The 16,051-nt window shown below is 43.0% G+C and overlaps 3 protein-coding genes across 6 annotated transcripts; 2 read left to right on the forward strand and 1 right to left on the reverse strand.

Annotated features, from left to right (window-relative positions):
* Nucleotides 1-155: 155 nt before the first annotated feature.
* LOC120448030 (probable glutamate--tRNA ligase, mitochondrial) lies at nucleotides 156-1,939 on the forward strand. The gene is made up of 4 exons (XM_039629771.2): nucleotides 156-541; nucleotides 602-1,012; nucleotides 1,071-1,457; nucleotides 1,521-1,939. Exons 1-4 carry the CDS (start codon nucleotides 216-218, stop codon nucleotides 1,930-1,932), a joined length of 1,536 nt encoding a protein of 511 aa, XP_039485705.2. The 5' UTR covers nucleotides 156-215; the 3' UTR covers nucleotides 1,933-1,939.
* On the reverse strand, nucleotides 1,933-4,740 carry LOC120448031 (serine incorporator 1). 3 transcript variants are annotated; one of them, XM_039629774.2, is made up of 7 exons: nucleotides 4,585-4,740; nucleotides 3,506-4,061; nucleotides 3,324-3,433; nucleotides 3,082-3,265; nucleotides 2,808-3,017; nucleotides 2,363-2,504; nucleotides 1,933-2,296 (listed from the first exon to the last, which is right to left on the reverse strand). In XM_039629774.2, exons 1-7 carry the CDS (start codon nucleotides 4,618-4,620, stop codon nucleotides 2,158-2,160), a joined length of 1,377 nt encoding a protein of 458 aa, XP_039485708.2. In that variant the 5' UTR covers nucleotides 4,621-4,740; the 3' UTR covers nucleotides 1,933-2,157. The 3 variants fall into 3 exon arrangements, with proteins under 3 accessions (XP_039485708.2, XP_039485707.2, XP_039485706.2); XM_039629773.2 differs by having other exon boundaries at nucleotides 2,363-2,516; XM_039629772.2 differs by having other exon boundaries at nucleotides 2,363-2,525.
* A 751-nt stretch (nucleotides 4,741-5,491) lies between these two features.
* Nucleotides 5,492-14,421, forward strand: LOC120447914 (failed axon connections). 2 transcript variants are annotated; one of them, XM_039629563.2, is made up of 5 exons: nucleotides 5,492-6,274; nucleotides 9,992-10,330; nucleotides 11,448-11,791; nucleotides 11,861-11,963; nucleotides 12,120-14,421. In XM_039629563.2, the coding sequence occupies exons 1-5, from the start codon at nucleotides 5,858-5,860 to the stop codon at nucleotides 12,171-12,173; spliced, it is 1,257 nt and encodes a 418-aa protein (XP_039485497.1). In that variant the 5' UTR covers nucleotides 5,492-5,857; the 3' UTR covers nucleotides 12,174-14,421. The 2 variants fall into 2 exon arrangements, with proteins under 2 accessions (XP_039485497.1, XP_039485498.1); XM_039629564.2 differs by having other exon boundaries at nucleotides 11,457-11,791.
* The last annotated feature ends 1,630 nt before the right edge of the window (nucleotides 14,422-16,051 follow it).

Genomic DNA, 16,051 nt, shown 5'->3' on the forward strand with positions numbered 1-16,051 from the left:
ATTTACCTCCATTTTGAATTCAGGAAATTATGTTAATCACAGAGAAAACTAAAGATTTTAATAACTTTCCAGAAAAACGAACTTTACATTCAAATTCAAATAAGACGCGTTGCTGTTATGCCACTGTTAGACTTCACACGACTTAACAGCTCTGGTTTCGATCAGCTGTTTGAAGTAAACAAAATACCGGCAAAGGAGTTTATTTGTAGAAAAATATGTTGAAGATAAGTCCGCGGCTCCTGATCCAGCAGTGCTTGCGCCACGCCCACACCCAGGTGCGCGTCCGCTTCGCCCCAAGTCCCACGGGTCACCTGCATCTGGGCGGGCTGCGCACAGCTCTCTACAACTTCATGTACGCCAGACACTTGGGAGGGAAATTCCTGCTGCGGATCGAGGACACGGATCAAGCACGACTAGTTCCGGGTGCCAGTGAACGGCTGGTGGAGGATCTGCGCTGGGCGGGCATAGAAATAGACGAGGGACCCGGGTTTGGAGGTCAACTGGGACCCTATGTGCAAAGTCAGCGAACGGAAACCTACAGGTGATTAGTGGCTACATCCTGCTTCAAGACTCGATTACACAGACGCCCTCCCATTCTCAGCAAGGCTATTGAGGAACTGCTCCGTAACGGCACCGCCTACAGGTGTTTCTGCACCGAACGCCGTCTTGATCTGTTGCGTAAGGAGGCGCTGAGAACCCGGCAAGTTCCACGATACGATAACAAGTGCCGGCATCTGACGCCGGCGGAAGTCGATTCCTTGCTGGCCAAGGAAACGCCCCACTGCATTCGCTTCAAGCTGACGGACCACGAGGAACCACTGGAGGATCTAATTTACGGCCAGGTGCACCACAATGTCAGCGACACCGAAGGCGATCCGGTGGTCATGAAGAGCGACCAGTTCCCCACCTATCACTTCGCCAACGTGGTGGACGACCACTTGATGGGCATTACCCACGTCTTGAGAGGCGTGGAGTGGCAGATATCCACCACCAAGCATTTGCTGCTCTACAAGTTCGTTTTATTACTGCTCTCCTTAATAAATTGTACTTAGAGATATGTCTTCCCTCAGAGCGTTTGGCTGGCACCCACCGAAATTCGGCCACCTGCCGCTTTTGGTAAATGCGGATGGCACCAAGCTAAGCAAACGGCAAGGAGACATCGGCATCCAGCACTTCCGGGAGCGCGGCTACTTTCCGCAGGCCTTGGTAAACTATGTGGTCTCTGCAGGCGGAGGGTTCGAGCATCGAGCCAATGCCAAGCAGCAGCTGCTCAGCATGCGGGAGCTTTATGAGCAGTTTCACATAGAGCGGGTCAACTCCCACCCGAGTCGCCTTAATCCCGAACTGCTCGATGATCTCAATCGCCTGGAGATTGTGCAACGTTTGTCCGGCAACGAAAGTCAAACGAAGTTGGTCAAATTAGTCCAGCAGCTGGTGAAACAGGCCTATCCGCAGCAGTAAGCCCTAACATTGAATCGTGAATAACTGTAGCATAACTTACTAATCTTGTGCTATTTTAGGCCCAACTTAGATCTAGCCGAGGACCACATACTGGATGTGCTGCATTGGTCATCAAAGCGCCTAGTACTGCTGCAGGATTTGAGCAGCAGCAAACTGAGTTTCCTGTGGGTGAAGCCATCCGATTACCAAATCAAGGACCTGACCGCAGGGCAACTAGCTCACCTACTGCAACTAATCAACGCAATCCAGGACTTCCACAAAGATGAACTCAACGTTAAGCTAAAGTCCTTTGCTCAAGAGGAAAACATCAAGTTTCCACAAATGATGAAGACACTAAGGGCAGCTCTGAGTGGCTTAAAGGAAGGTCCCGGCGTAGCGGAAATGATGGAGATCCTGGGCAAAGCTGTTACTCTCGAACGACTCAAAGAAGCTCTGCCCAAGGAAAGTGTCCATTTAGAGCAACATCAGTGATTTGGTTAAGTTTGGTTGTATTTGTATGTATATATAGAGTAATTTTTATATTGATAACTCTTGCAATTTGAGAATAAGATCAATGAGTAGACACCACATCTAGAGTCAAAATTGTGTATGGTTAATCTGCATCAGTTTCGGAAACTAGTTCCTCTTCGTTCCGTTTTGGCATTCTCGTTTCGCTCGGTTAAGCACCATTCCTAGACGTTAGTATACTAAAATCGCTTAGCTAAAGTCGCGATTGGTAAGAACAATGGGAGCTGCAAGGCTCCAGCCATAGATGAAGACACCCAGCCAGCTGGAGACGATCTTAACCCACATGGAAGCCTCGTTGCCGTTGAACAGCTCGATTTCCGAGTGAGGTCTGAGGGAAAATAACATTGGAGTTGGATTTCATTTTGCTGGCACGATTATGTCCGCTTCTACTCACTTGTACCAGTTGGTCAGGGTCATCATGACGTAGAGCGAAGCGCAGACGAAGACCAAATGGAACATGGACCAGGAATAGGTAACGCCTTCGGTCTCGGTGTCGGTGCTCGGCTGTCCCTTGGCATCCGTGCCCGCCTCTGTGTCTGATAGAGCTTCTGTTAAAACTACATTAATCAGAGTGCAAAGAGGGATGCCAGTTGGCCATGTTTTTCACACAGTTTCAAGTACCAAGTAACCAAGTGGATTAGTTGGGTTAGTCGGCAAAAAATAAAGAAAAAACAAAGCGGCAATAGGAAACGAATGTTAATAACCAGTATTAGCGTCGGTTTTCTTTACAGCGAGGAAAATGAAAAGTGAGGGCGATCGAATGCGTGATGGAAACTGTGGAAGTGTGGTAATGGCTGGGAATGCGGACGGAACACGGGGAATGGCCACAGAACACCTACCACGCTTCTCGCTGCTATCGTGCGAGATCTTAGAAACCTCCACCGCCGAGCTGATGCAGTTGTACAGGATGCACAGCAGCCAGACGACCAGTCCGATGATGTTGGTCGTGTCGAAGGTGACCCTGGTGGTGTGGGTGGGTGGTGCTGCCGTGGTTGTCGCATTGCCGAATCCCTCCATCATACCGAACATACCAGGATTGCATTCTTTTTCTATGGGTTAAAAACAGTAAAACCAAGTAAGCAACTCATACAGACTCTGGCGCTATTTTCCTACCAGGGTTGTTGGCCACTGCGGACCAGGTCAAATACACAGTGTATAAGGTAACCAAGGAGCTCTGCAATAGACCGGAATGGGGCAAGCGTTCCTGCACGGCTGGCAAAATCGAAATAACGCTGATCGCTAGACAGAATATGAGATTGATGGAGATGAAGAACTTGTTGATGCCGCAGCCAGTACTCTAAAAGTATGCAAATAGTGCTAGTTACAAGCAAACAATCAGAAGAAACGACACTCACGGTGGTGAAGTAGATATAAAGCAAGGTAATCCCAGTCAGCGATAAGATATAGCCCACAAGAGTGACTCCAGCGAGAGCATAGTAATATCCACGGCTGTTTTCTGCGCTTTCTGTGTGAAGAAGGCAATAATTAATAATTAGCGAGATGAATCATTTGGAAGATGCGCAACAAGATGACTCACCTATCCAGTTTTCAGCCAGCGAGTGAGCGAAATCCACAATGATGACCAGCTGGACGAGTATGAAGGCCAGGCCACCTATTAGACCCACCCACATCATGGCCGGACCAAAGGATCCATCAGGGATGAAGATAGCTCCAATTGCAGCGCCAAAGCAGATCAGGAATTTCAGGGGCCAAAAGTTGTTCTGGATGTGCGAACGCGGATCCCTGGTGCTTTTCACACCCAGCATAATCAGCGACATCAGTGCGAAGAAGCAGGCCATTCCAAAGCAAATTCTGTAGACGGCCATGTAACCCAGAGCGTACTCGCAGTCCACTTGCAGAGATCCTCCCGAGACAGCGCTGAGTGCCCCGGAGCTATACGACGAGGTGGAGTTGATGCAGAAGGGCATCTTCTTCAAGGTGTCCTGCAGTCCCGGAGACAGCGCAATCGCCCCCAGCACGGTGCCCACCAGCAGGATGAAGGCGTACATGAAGCGCGACGAGGAGGCATTGGTGCAGCTGGGGCAGGCGGAGCAGCACATGCTGGCTGCAGTGCCTCCGCAGCACATGGCGCACTGCAAGTGCAAGGGAGTATGAAATTTAAACATATACATAATTTCAGCTTGCTAATAAGTTCTACTGCAATAGTTCTCCGGACTGTTTAGTCGGATGATCCTCAGGAAGGGTTGGTAAAATATTTCTTAAATAAATAATTGTCAAGATGCTCAGAAGAATCACTCAGTTTTTGAAGTTTCTTACAAATTAAGTAACTATGTGAGGTACATTCTTTACTTGTATATGATATAAATTACAAATTATTTATTTTTAAACATTAATTAGCGGACAAATTAGAAATTAGTCAGTAGGACTCAAATTGCTCTAATTGAAACCTGTATATTTATTTTGCAGTTTATTCAGTTAACAATAGCTAAGGCTTTTAAATGAATATAACCGTCGCACTGATTATTATTGTCAAATTATTAAAATGCTACATTTCTCCGCATTTAAAAAAACATATGTCTACTTTTATTGATTTGTAGCCAATGTTCAGAACTTCCTGTGGATTTTACCTGGCTAATTAGCTCATAACTTTCTCACCTGAGCGGCCGAACAGAGGCCCAAAACAGCTCCCATTGTCGCAGCGATAAACTTTTATTTTTACTTCACTCAAACTGCGTTTTTGATAATTTAAACAAATCTTTGTTTGTGAAAATGATAGAGGTGAGCTAGCCACTCTCGATAGTATCAGATATGTGCGGAGTAACGAATATAGCTACTACCGATATGTCGCCATCGATAGATCCATAGTTGCCTTGTCAATTTCCTCAGATGTCGGGAGCTGCCATCCGTTCCCAATTAAATTTTCGTAACTTCTGCCACTTCCTCGCAGGTGGCGCTTTAGTACACGAAGCAAAACAGTTAGTCTTTTATAATTATTTAAATAAGACTTTTGTGTAGCTATTAAAATCCGAAAAAAGAGAAACCTGCGATTAGAAATACCCTTTGTTTTCGTTCATAAATTATCAAGCATATTATTCTACCATATTTTACAAAACGAGTTTAACATAAATTGGTAGAGTCAAGCAAGCTAATGCAAAAATAAGTATTTAAAGATAGTTTTGCAATGATTTAAGTTCAGTCAACCCGCAGATATAATACATATATACATATACATAAGGAGGGTGCATATATTTTAGAGATTAGATCCTTACCAATAAATAAAGAATTTTCATAAGTATATTAAACCCAGACCCTAAACTTAACTTTATAAACCAAGGGAAAAATCGTTGGTCTATGATCCAAAGCATGGTGGTGTCAGTTACTTTACTTTAGTTACTTTAGTTTTACATTACTATTTATTGTATTTATACTTTTTTTATATTTAAATTTTCCTGCTTTCTTCTAAACATTTTTCAATCGCGCTGGATGAGGGCTATTTTTAGGTAATTTGCCATTGGTCAAGCGGATTCGGGCAGAAGTTCGCTAAGGCATCTGGCCACACTGCCAGCAACGCCAGCTCGCCTCCGCAACGCGATTCCGCTCATTTCAAATTTTCAAACTCCCGAGAGCGGTTGCGGCGGTGTCGATACAGCGGCTCCTGAATCCATCCGAATCCGAAAGCGAATCGCATCCAGCCAAGATATCCTATCGTGCAACTGAAACCCGAATCCGAGTTCGAAACGAATCGCAGTGGTGGTTCCTCTCTCGCTCTCTAGTTCTCCCTCTCTCTCGCGTGTGTGAGTGTGTGCGAGTGGCAGGAAAAGTGCGAAGCCGAAATCTTTTCAGCTGAAAGAAAGCGCAACATCAAGTAGCGAAAGAAAAGCGGATCGAAAAGAAAAAACCAAAAAAAAACCAAAAGCAACAAATCGAAATGGCAAGCGAAGTGGCCCAAATACCCGCCGAGGAAACGCCCGCAGTGGCGTCGGCGGAAAAGTCGGAGGAGCCGGAAAAGTCAGCGGCTCCGCCAGCGGACTCCTCGGCCGCTCCAGCTGCCGCCCCTGCAGTGGAAAAGGCAGAGGATGCCGACGGTGAGAAGAAGGACGGCGAGGCCGGAAAGCAGGATAAGCAGCAGGATGGAGAGGAGCCCAAAAAGGACGAGGCGGTAGCAGCCCCAGTCGCGGCCAAATCGGAAGCCCCGCCCGCCCAGAAATTCAATGTGCACAAGACCAACTTCGAGAAGGACATCATCTATCTGTACCAGTTCTCGCGCACCCCGCTGCTGCCCTCCCTGTCGCCCTACTGCCTGAAGGTGGAGACCTGGCTGCGTCTTGTGGGCCTGAAATACGAGGTGAGTGTAAATCGAAAGGACTGGGGAAAAACCATCAAAAATTCATGAAAATCCCATTAAGACCCGAGCAAATATTAGGAATCCTTCTAAGTAGCCGGGATAATCAGGAAAAACCTAAAAATGGACTAGGTAGAATCCCAGGAAGAACCGAAAACTCTCAGATATTCCAGAAATCCCAGATTTTCAAGGCATTTTTGCGGTACAGATTTTTTCCCAGTTCCTGCGGGATAGGGAGAGCTAGAGAGAGCGCAAGGGAGAGAGCCAGAGCCGCCATCATGGTGTGCTGCTAAGCCTGTCCGTGTGCATGTGTATGCCTGGTTGTGATAGTGTATGAGTGTGTGTGTGACCTGCCCTGCCCCGTAACTGAAAAAGGGATACATTTGTGCCTGCCCTCTCTTTCCCCCGCCCATGTGTGTGTGAACCTGTAGCCTGGTCCTGTGCGCGTGTGTGTGTGCACAGCGTATACATAAAATTTGTGTGTGCGCCGACGCCGACGCTGCGTCGCTGCTTTATGCTCCACTCTGCCACTGGCCTCTCCCCCTCCCCTCTCTCTTTGTGCTCCCCTTTGCAAAAGTCGTGCTTCAAATTTTGCACTTGCCGACTCTCTCCTTTTGTCTCGCTCCCTCTCGCCGTCTGCTCTTTGTCTTTTGTTGCTGCACTGTTTTTTATTTCACTTTTCTTTCGACTTCTTTTTGCACTGAGCGAAAAATTAATGATGCACTTTTATCTCTATTCGGTGCATGCGCCTTTTGTTTGCATCTTTAAAGTCCATGCGACTATGATCGCTCAATCCACCAAACAGCAAATTTTCTCTCTGTGTATGGCAGCAGCAGCAGCTTGTAATTGCTTTTAATAAAAATTGATGCAGTTTAAGATGGACTCAGAAATAGCTGTCTCCCTCTTCTTCTTCCACTTACCCCGACGCTCCTTCCCCTTCCCCATCTCCTTTTCCCTTTCTTTTCTTATCCGTTAAGTAGCTGTAATAGTGTGTGGGCGGGTTGGGGGGAGGGGACAGGCAGACAAACAACTGTCAACGACTTCCAATGGTGCCTTCCATTTTGGCTTGTTTTTTTCCATTATTTTTTCTTCACTTTTTAAAGCGCGCGATGCGGTTTGCATATTTTTCATATTTTTTCTGTACGAGAGGAAAAACTTGTATGTGGCCGGGGGAGAAATGGGTGCGGTCACCCGCACAAAAACTGGCGACGCAATTGCTGTTTAATCTTATTAATTACATTGGTTAATGAAAAACGAGCCCCTTGCGCGGAATGTTAATTGATGCCGTCGCCTTCCAGATGCCGATAAGCAATCGCCCCCATATGTTGCATTCCATGAACGTAAGGAGAAGAGGCAATTATGATTGACAGTCCGTCAGTGGCCGCATTCGGCTTGCAGCTGGAAATTACTTTCCATTTTCATTTTTCATGATTATTCCCATTTCCACTGATAAGAGCAGGCTGCCCAAAACGGCGGCATACGAAAATAAGGAAGAAAAAAAAGAGTTCAACAAACTGGAGACCTTTGACATTTCTGGCATGGTTTGTTGTTGCTGCAGCGCGCATTAATCATGAAAAAAGGGAGGGTGACTGTAAATGCAACTGACTAAGCCAGTTTTCCCCCCTGCTGCTTGCGCTTTACTGCATTTCTTTCCTGCTCTCCTCCTTTGTATACACACATTCATCAGTGTAAACAAGAGCAGAAGTTGTTTCTTTATTGATGATAAACCAAATGCATATTTTTTTCACACCACATTCATGGCGGCGCCCATTAATAAACACAGTAGCAACAACAACGGCATAAGTTTCGCTTTGAGGCGGTGGCCCGCATTGCTAGCATTCCTGAGTGTCGCGCTAGTAGATTGTGCAATTAATTTACATTTTCTCTGCCATATGCATTGCGAGCACAGATCGATTAAAATTCAAATGGAAATGCTGGCGCGCCATTTAATTTGTGCAATATTGCCAGGCTGCAGTTTCAAGGTATTCTGGCAACGCTGCTGCCTCTCCTGCTGCAACTGTACATGTGCGAATGTGTGCGTTCCGAAAATGTGTGTCTGTTGTATTGGGAGGAAATGGAGTTTTCTGCTTCTCATTTTTTGGTTTTTTTTATAAGTATTGTAGCTGCCTTTGTTTTAATTAATAAACCGCATATTTGCATTTAAACAACGCACAGTGGACGGCCTTTGTTGTTGCTCACTCGCTCCAGTGCAATTCTCCCGTTCCGGCTCCCCTCTTGCTCTCTCTGGAACTGCTCTGCAAGGGTGTGGATACTCTCACACTCGCGCACTCAGGCTGCATAATTGCATTGCTGTTGCTTCTTCTTCTGCCGACTTTTTTACACTGCAAAAAAAATGAAAGAACGAAGACTGAGGAGACGAGCGATTGCCTTAATTGGCATAACGATTTAATAAAACATAAGTATTTGCATTGTGCGTGGGCACAAGAAGAAGATGGAGCCGGAAAAGAGGAAGCAGGCAGACAGGCTGCCTTTTTTGTGGATCATTGGAATTGAAAAATGGACTCCACCCTTTTTGCAGAGCGTTGCGTTACGATGCTGGAAGGCGAAAATCTAAATCTCTCTCCAACTATAACAACAGTGCTCTCTCTCTTTCCTTTCGCTCTCTCGCCGATTCTCTCTCCGGCGGCCAACCACACCCTGCCCCTCCCTTTTTTGGCAGAGGGCGCGAAAGCATAAAATATGCCAACGGTTGGCTCTTTGTTATGGCCCTCATACATATTTCTAATTAGAAATTATTATGTAGATTTGTGCAGCCAAGCTGAAAACGAAAAGGTTCAGACCGGACACCCGTCGCCTATAACTGTCACATTGCTAACGGTAACGCTTCGTGCGGACGTGTGTACACACTGGAAGTCATTGGAATATGTCAAAATGTTCGAATAGCGGGCAATTGGAACGACGTTTTCCCTCCCGCTGTGTGGCGTGTGTGTGAGTGTGCTTTGTATAGGGGTGTTGGTTTTTGGGTGGGTTTTTCGGCTTTCGAGTCTGGGTTTTGGGTATTTGGGTTCCCGGGAGGTACAGCTAGCTTCTCGTGTAGTGGTTGGTTCATCAGCATCTGCTTGGCATACATAGGAAATGCCCAAATACACACGCAAACAAACGATTGCCGGCTAGATGTATGTCATGAGCGCCATCTAGCGTCCGGAATCCTTGCGGGGGAGTAAACTATATTTTGCATTAGTCATAGGCGTATAAATACAAACAATATTCTTGGTCCATATGGACATTCAAAATGTTTGAGTATCCTTGGAATCTGATTCAATCTTTAATAGAAAATATTGTCTTAGAATCCCTTAATGCCCATGAAATAGTCTACTAGAGATTAAAATTAGGGGAATAATAATATAACCGTAAAAGTTATTTACATTAATTTGTATTAAAATTGGTATAAATATAAAATAATAATATGATCAGGGAGAAACTAAATCATTCGTAGTTTTAAATAACCATCCCCATATTGATTATACTTGTGTGTATCCCAAATTGATGGCCGTGCCTCAAAAATAAACTCTTGTGAAATGCGATTTCCAATTTAATGACCAACTAAGGCAATATTTGTTCTTACTGCATGAGTGGCATGCTGGCCACAGATAAAGGTCGGGGTAAACCATCACCCACTCCCCCACATTCCTCGCACAATTACTCATCCCACGCAACGAAAAGTAAATTGTACACGAATTCGCTTTCTTCCCTTTGCAGAATGTTGATCACAAGATGCGCTTCCGCTCAAAGAAGGGTCAGCTGCCGTTCATTGAGCTGAATGGAGAGGAAATCGCCGATTCGGCCATTATCATCAAGGAACTGTCGTCCAAATACGAGAAGAACCTGGACTCGGGACTCACCGCCGAGCAGAGGAATGTCTCGTACGCCACAATTGCCATGCTGGAGAACCATCTCATCTGGATCATCTTCTACTGGCGCGCCAAGTATCCGGACAATGTACTCAAGGGCTACAAGGTCAACTTGCAGCACGCCCTCGGCCTGCGGCTGCCCAACTCGATTCTGAACTTCTTCTTTAAGATCACCTTTGGTCGCAAGGTAACTGGATAGTTTGTGAAATTAGAGGTCATGATCATGGTCCACGATTTTCACTTTCCCACAATTTGTATGGTTTTGATTCGAATTTTCATTGGAACATAGCATACTTTTGGTCATTATCGTAATTGGTTCTACAGAAGTTATTTACTATCATTTATACCTAATATTTCCTAGATATAGACACTATTTGACACATACTTCTAGCTGTAAAACTAATTTATAGGTTTTTATTGTTGTTTAAAGTAATAATACGTAAAAAGTAATTTACATTTTGGTACATCTTTTTATTTGTGCACTTCACGAATGCATCTTAATCTATTAACATGAACTGAAAATCATTAATATTTTGTTGGAAGAGACTGTACTCTTCTTGAACTAAAAGAAATCTGTTGAACTCCTGTGTTAATCGAAATCAGACGAAATAAGTGAAAGTGGAAACAGGAAGGTGCCTGCTAGTCAAGTAGAGAAATGTTTTTAGTGTAGCTGATTCTGACGTCTCAGAAACTCATCGCCAGCAGCTGAGCCTCCAGTAGTTCCCAAAACCGGAGATATCAGCACTTTGTTTAGATTGAAATCGTAATCCAAAGCCGGGAAGGTTCGCCAGTTGGCTGGCGTTGTGGATTAGGCGGGGATTGATGGGTAGTGTAAATAAACAATACTTGAAAATTAAAACTAAGCAAGCGGTGGCGTATTATATTGCACCTAGCTGTACATAAAAAGAAACTCCAAACACCACCAACATCTACACACATAGTTTATCCCGAAAACCCCGATGGCATAAACAATAAATCCGTGGCGGGACGCATTTGTTTATATCTCGATCGGTTCTCACATAACCAACCCAACCCAAATCAAAACACAAACGGGAAATTGAAAGGAAAACAATCGTTATTTTACGACTAACTCTTGCATGGTTTTTCTCTTTTTTCTTTTTCGTTCTTTTTTGCATACTACTTTGGTTTTGAACATCTAACTGGGTAATGCGTAATGCCCCGATCCCCAAATCTTAAAACTCACATCACCTCCAACACCCCGATTCCGTAACGTATGCTTGTGCATCCCCCGTAACCCCCATCCGTAACTGCTGTACGGCAAAACAACTATTCAACACATCAAGTGGTTCCAGGGCACAAAGAAGCTGAAGGCGCACGGTATCGGTGTCCACAGCGCCGAGGAAATCGAGGAGTTCGGCAAGAACGACTTGAAGGTTCTTAGCGAGATGCTCGACTGTAAGCCGTTCTTCTTTGGCGACGAGCCCACTACCCTGGATGTGGTGGCCTTCGCGGTCCTGTCGCAGCTCCACTATCTGTCCAAGGACATTGCGTATCCGCTGCGTGACTATATGACCGAGAAGTGCCCCAACTTGATTGGCCACGTTTCTCGCATGAAGGACAAGTGCTTCCCCGACTGGGACGAGATCTGCACGAAGCTGGACCTCAATGCGCACATTCCCAAGCCAGAGTAAGTATTCTTGGCCTAAAACTTTCCAATGGATCTGAATACTAATTCTTTCTTCCACTTTTCCAACAGGCCCGAGACCAAGGAGGGCAAGGAGGGTGGCGAGCAGGAGAAATCAAACGAACAGGAGGGCACTGAAGGCGACAAGATCGAGAAGGAGTTGGAGAAGGACAAGGTGAGGCTCAAGTCCTGTAAACCAGATGTTCTATGCTTTGGTTAGAGTTGTAACTTGTTATTAAATTGCACTCGCCAAGGACAAGAAAAGACCCTCTAGTCTTAAATTGAACTTTCATTTTTCCACATACTAAGTAATGTCCCTTTTAACTTGTAGTCGAACGAGAAGGAGTCGACCGAGGAGAACAAAGAAAAGGAGGAAACAAAGTAAATTCGCCGTTAGTTATATGCGTACATATATCTAGTATATGTGTATGATCGAAGGAAACAAAAACACCCACATACACACACATTATATATATATACATATGTAGTACGATACTATATAGTAAGGCCCTATATAGCTAGGCGCTACGCTCTCATATATAAGCATTCAGACATCAGAAAACCACTCGAAAAACAAAAAAAATACATCAAGTACACCCATTTACAAACCTAGGACAACTGTAAAGCAAAAGCAGGCAAAACCATCAGCAAGAGAACGATCCACTAAGTAATGAGAAAAACAAAAAGCATATACAATAACGTAACGTAAAACTTTGGACATCTTTTTTTATATATTTACATGACGACGTTTGTATTACAAGAACAAGAAACAAAAAGCAAAAAATGAAGAAAACGTAAAAAAAACCGTAAAAACCATTTAGTATAAAATTATAAAAGTTTATACTTATAAATATTAAGACGATGAATGAAAGCGATGAGAGCGGGGGGAGAAATTAAAAAAAATTAGTTAAAGAACTCGAATAAAACAAAGAACAAGTGAGCAAAACGTGAGTAAAAAGAGTGAAGCCAGATAGGAGAAAAAGTAAGGGGGGTGTAGAACAGCATTCAATACGCATTAATCATTAGTTTTCATTCAAAAGCGATCTATATAATACACTCATCGACACTCACACTCACTCTCACAGACACTCTACACACATATACATAGCATATGCAGCAACAATTGCAACTCGATGGTATTGTTTACTCTTCCAAAATTGATTAAGCTTAAAGTAACGAAAGGATCCGCAACCAGTACGATAGGAAGATATGATATGGCGCATAGTGATGGTTAGTAGGGATGGCATGCAATGGGGATGAGAATGCGAATGGTATAGGAATGATATAACGGAATGACGGCAATTAAGTTTATTTTTTATATATATATGATTGCAAATAGTAATTTTGATTCTCGTGTGCAAATAATTAAACAAAATGGATAAAATTTATTACTTATAATTATATACATAAACATTATATACGCCCATTATGCATAAAGATGTGTATAAAAAAACAAAGCAAAACAAAACAAACAACAAAGCATAAAAACTGTATGTTGGTTCTTTTATTATATTATACTTTATTTCTATAAATATTATTGTAATTGTACTATGTATTATGATTTTGCTAACCAAAATCCCTTAGTATGAGATGCTCATCGATATTCACCCCCATACACAAAATCATACCAATTCGAACCAAAAAGAACACTCGGCCATCCAAACGAACAAAATTTACCTTTTAATTTGTACGAATTTGTAACTACTTTTATATGTATGTATGTGAATTCTCTTTCTCTGGTACGTCCACTGAAACAAAATTATGTACGCCTCATTTGATTTTTCAACTGTCTTGTGTTTTATACGATTTAATTTAATGATATGGATTATGCAAATATATATATAAATATAAACATAATTTCTTTTGTAATTAAAATGCTGCGACAACAAAGACGAACGACAAACTCATAGAAAACACAACAAACATCTGAGAGGCAGGAGAAGCAGGAACGGAAGAACTGGAAAAATTGTCCGCGGGGAGGTCACTTCCCTCGCGTTCTCCTACTCCAACACTTTCCCTTATCCAGTCGGCCTCCCGTTTATTCACGGATTCCTCTATGTTTATTGTTTTCCTTTTTTTTCGTTGACTTCTCATAAAATTAAAGATCGTCATCGACCACATCAACCACAGATGGGGGAATGAATGAGAAGTCTTTGAATAGGGTAAAACTCATGCAACTAAGAAATAAAGGAATCAAGAAAAACGAAAAACGAAAACAAATACATATACAGAACCCAATGAGGCGCGACAGAAGCAGTGAAAACAATTTAGGGGAAGGTCAAAAACAAGAAATGAAGCAGGAGAAGACGAGCGGGCGATCGATAGATCCACGAAGAAATCTCAAACGATACGATTTGTAGACTACGCAAGTATTTTTATGTATTAAAGGTTATGTTGTAAGTTTTTATCACAATATTTGTATTGTAGCTCAGTGTTTTATATGATTATATAAAATGGATAAAGAAAATGAAACAAAAATTAAATGAATATGAAACTGATAAACCGAGATGAAACTGAAACCATAAAAGCGTAAAAACCAGAAGAGCAAACCCGGACAGAAAGAAAAATTATTGTATTACATACATCTTATATATAATAAATATGCTTCTTAATAAAAAACAAAACAAAACAAAGCCCCGAATGCTCGGAAACTGATTTACGATGCTGACACGTACTGTCCCGATAAAGAAGTCGCATCGGTCGCCTTTAAGCCGGGGTGGCTTTACTTGGCCACGGCTGTCCGGGAAACGGAGGAAAAATTTAATTATGATACCCGAGTTATCTTAGCAGCAAGACCCCTGATATCTCTAATTCAAGTTTACTTATTCATATCTAAACAGTTATAGGCCAGTAACTGTTTGGTTATAAATTTTGCCCGATAGCAAGCCCGATTCTTTTCTGTGTGGTCACCCTTTTTTAGTGGTCAGCAATCAGGCTTGATGAATCAGTTTGGTGGCGCTTTTAATTGATACGATGATTTTTTCCAATTTTTCCAATTACAATTGATCTCAGTTAAGAAGTTAACCAAAGCCAGGCAATTCAATTAGGCCAAGTGAAGAAGTAAACACCCAGAAGTGAACTTTCTTGCCCGGCTCAAGGTCACAAAGGATATATAAATATTTTTACAGCTCCACATTATATATTTGCACCCAAATATGCCAATCAAATTGACATTCAATTCAATCTGACCCAATATTGCGATGGCGGCGATGGGGACGATGGGGGCGATAATCGATATTTGACCTAGGCCAATAAATTCTTTCCGCCTGCCCCATTTCACCAGAGTTTCGAAGTTGTCTAATCAACATTTAATTTGATGTTCGATTCGAACGCTCCGAAGCCATCAAACATCAAACAAATGGCAGGGGGCTTTTTGGGGCCTAAGCCCCAACTAATCAAGGCAAACACATCGAAGAATACCAGGAAAAATCGTACGCCCACCAAACCCATTTACCCCTCCATTTCTGTCAGCGACATTTCTGGCAATTTATTGAAGACGAATATTCCAATCAGAGCGAATTTATTACGTCAATCGTGCTGAAGCCGTAAAAAATAAAAGGTAAGTGTGATATCGTTTGAATCCATCTATCGCCCATCCGCAATTACAGCTGTAGTCAAAACCACAGCAGTTCTTTTGATGGATTCATAATAGTATGGATGATTTCAGATTTCAAAGGAAAAAATGGCAACCATTTCTTTTTCTAATGTAACGTTTTGGGTTTTAAAGAACTGTTAATAGTTTGTAATCCACAAAGAACCTTACCAGAAAGCTTCGAATATAATGGAAACTAATTAAAATGTATAAAACGGCGAGATTGTGTTTTGATATATTTTATGATTATTCATCTTTTAAATATTATTAAAGATGCACGTTTAATATGGATATGATAACTAAGTATGGCTTTTTATGAACATTCATTGCTAATAACTTGATCACATCTGTGTACACCTATCGCTCTGACAAACACACTCATTCTTGAAAGAAAGCCTATAACGGTAACGCTATAACGGTACGTTTGTCCTTTGTGGCGAATATTTTTTACAGCTGACAAGATAGGCGGTTGTCAGAGCGAGAGGACGACAGCATTGGCGTGCACATTGCACGCGGCGACAGGTGGGTGGAAGGGAAAGGGCAGATGGGGTGTGCAGGAGATAGATAAGTAATTCCATGGAGCATGCAGCTTGGTTGGATGTCGATTCGAAATCGCAATCGGAGTTCGGAGGCGCTCCCAGCATTGAATTGGTGTTAAGCACGAACTGAAC

This window comes from Drosophila santomea, chromosome 3L, assembly GCF_016746245.2.
Source record: "Drosophila santomea strain STO CAGO 1482 chromosome 3L, Prin_Dsan_1.1, whole genome shotgun sequence".
Taxonomy (NCBI): domain Eukaryota; kingdom Metazoa; phylum Arthropoda; class Insecta; order Diptera; family Drosophilidae; genus Drosophila; species Drosophila santomea.

What these genes read in the sequence shown, in the direction of transcription:
- LOC120448031 (XM_039629772.2), bottom strand. Translation starts at nt 4,620, where the DNA reads ATGGGAGCTGTTTTGGGCCTCTGTTCGGCCGCTCAG. An exon ending in CGCAGTGGCCAACAACCCTG is followed by an intron (nt 3,018 to 3,081) that starts GTAGGAAAATAG and finishes TTTAACCCATAG; the next exon opens with AAAAAGAATGCAATCCTGGT. An exon ending in CGATAGCAGCGAGAAGCGTG is followed by an intron (nt 2,526 to 2,807) that starts GTAGGTGTTCTG and finishes TGATTAATGTAG; the next exon opens with TTTTAACAGAAGCTCTATCA.
- LOC120447914 (XM_039629563.2), top strand. Translation starts at nt 5,858, where the DNA reads ATGGCAAGCGAAGTGGCCCAAATACCCGCCGAGGAAACGCCCGCAGTG. An exon ending in AGATCACCTTTGGTCGCAAG is followed by an intron (nt 10,331 to 11,447) that starts GTAACTGGATAG and finishes CAACACATCAAG; the next exon opens with TGGTTCCAGGGCACAAAGAA. An exon ending in AGGAGTTGGAGAAGGACAAG is followed by an intron (nt 11,964 to 12,119) that starts GTGAGGCTCAAG and finishes TTTAACTTGTAG; the next exon opens with TCGAACGAGAAGGAGTCGAC.
- LOC120448030 (XM_039629771.2), top strand. Translation starts at nt 216, where the DNA reads ATGTTGAAGATAAGTCCGCGGCTCCTGATCCAGCAGTGCTTGCGCCAC. An exon ending in AAGCATTTGCTGCTCTACAA is followed by an intron (nt 1,013 to 1,070) that starts GTTCGTTTTATT and finishes GTCTTCCCTCAG; the next exon opens with AGCGTTTGGCTGGCACCCAC. An exon ending in AAACAGGCCTATCCGCAGCA is followed by an intron (nt 1,458 to 1,520) that starts GTAAGCCCTAAC and finishes GTGCTATTTTAG; the next exon opens with GCCCAACTTAGATCTAGCCG.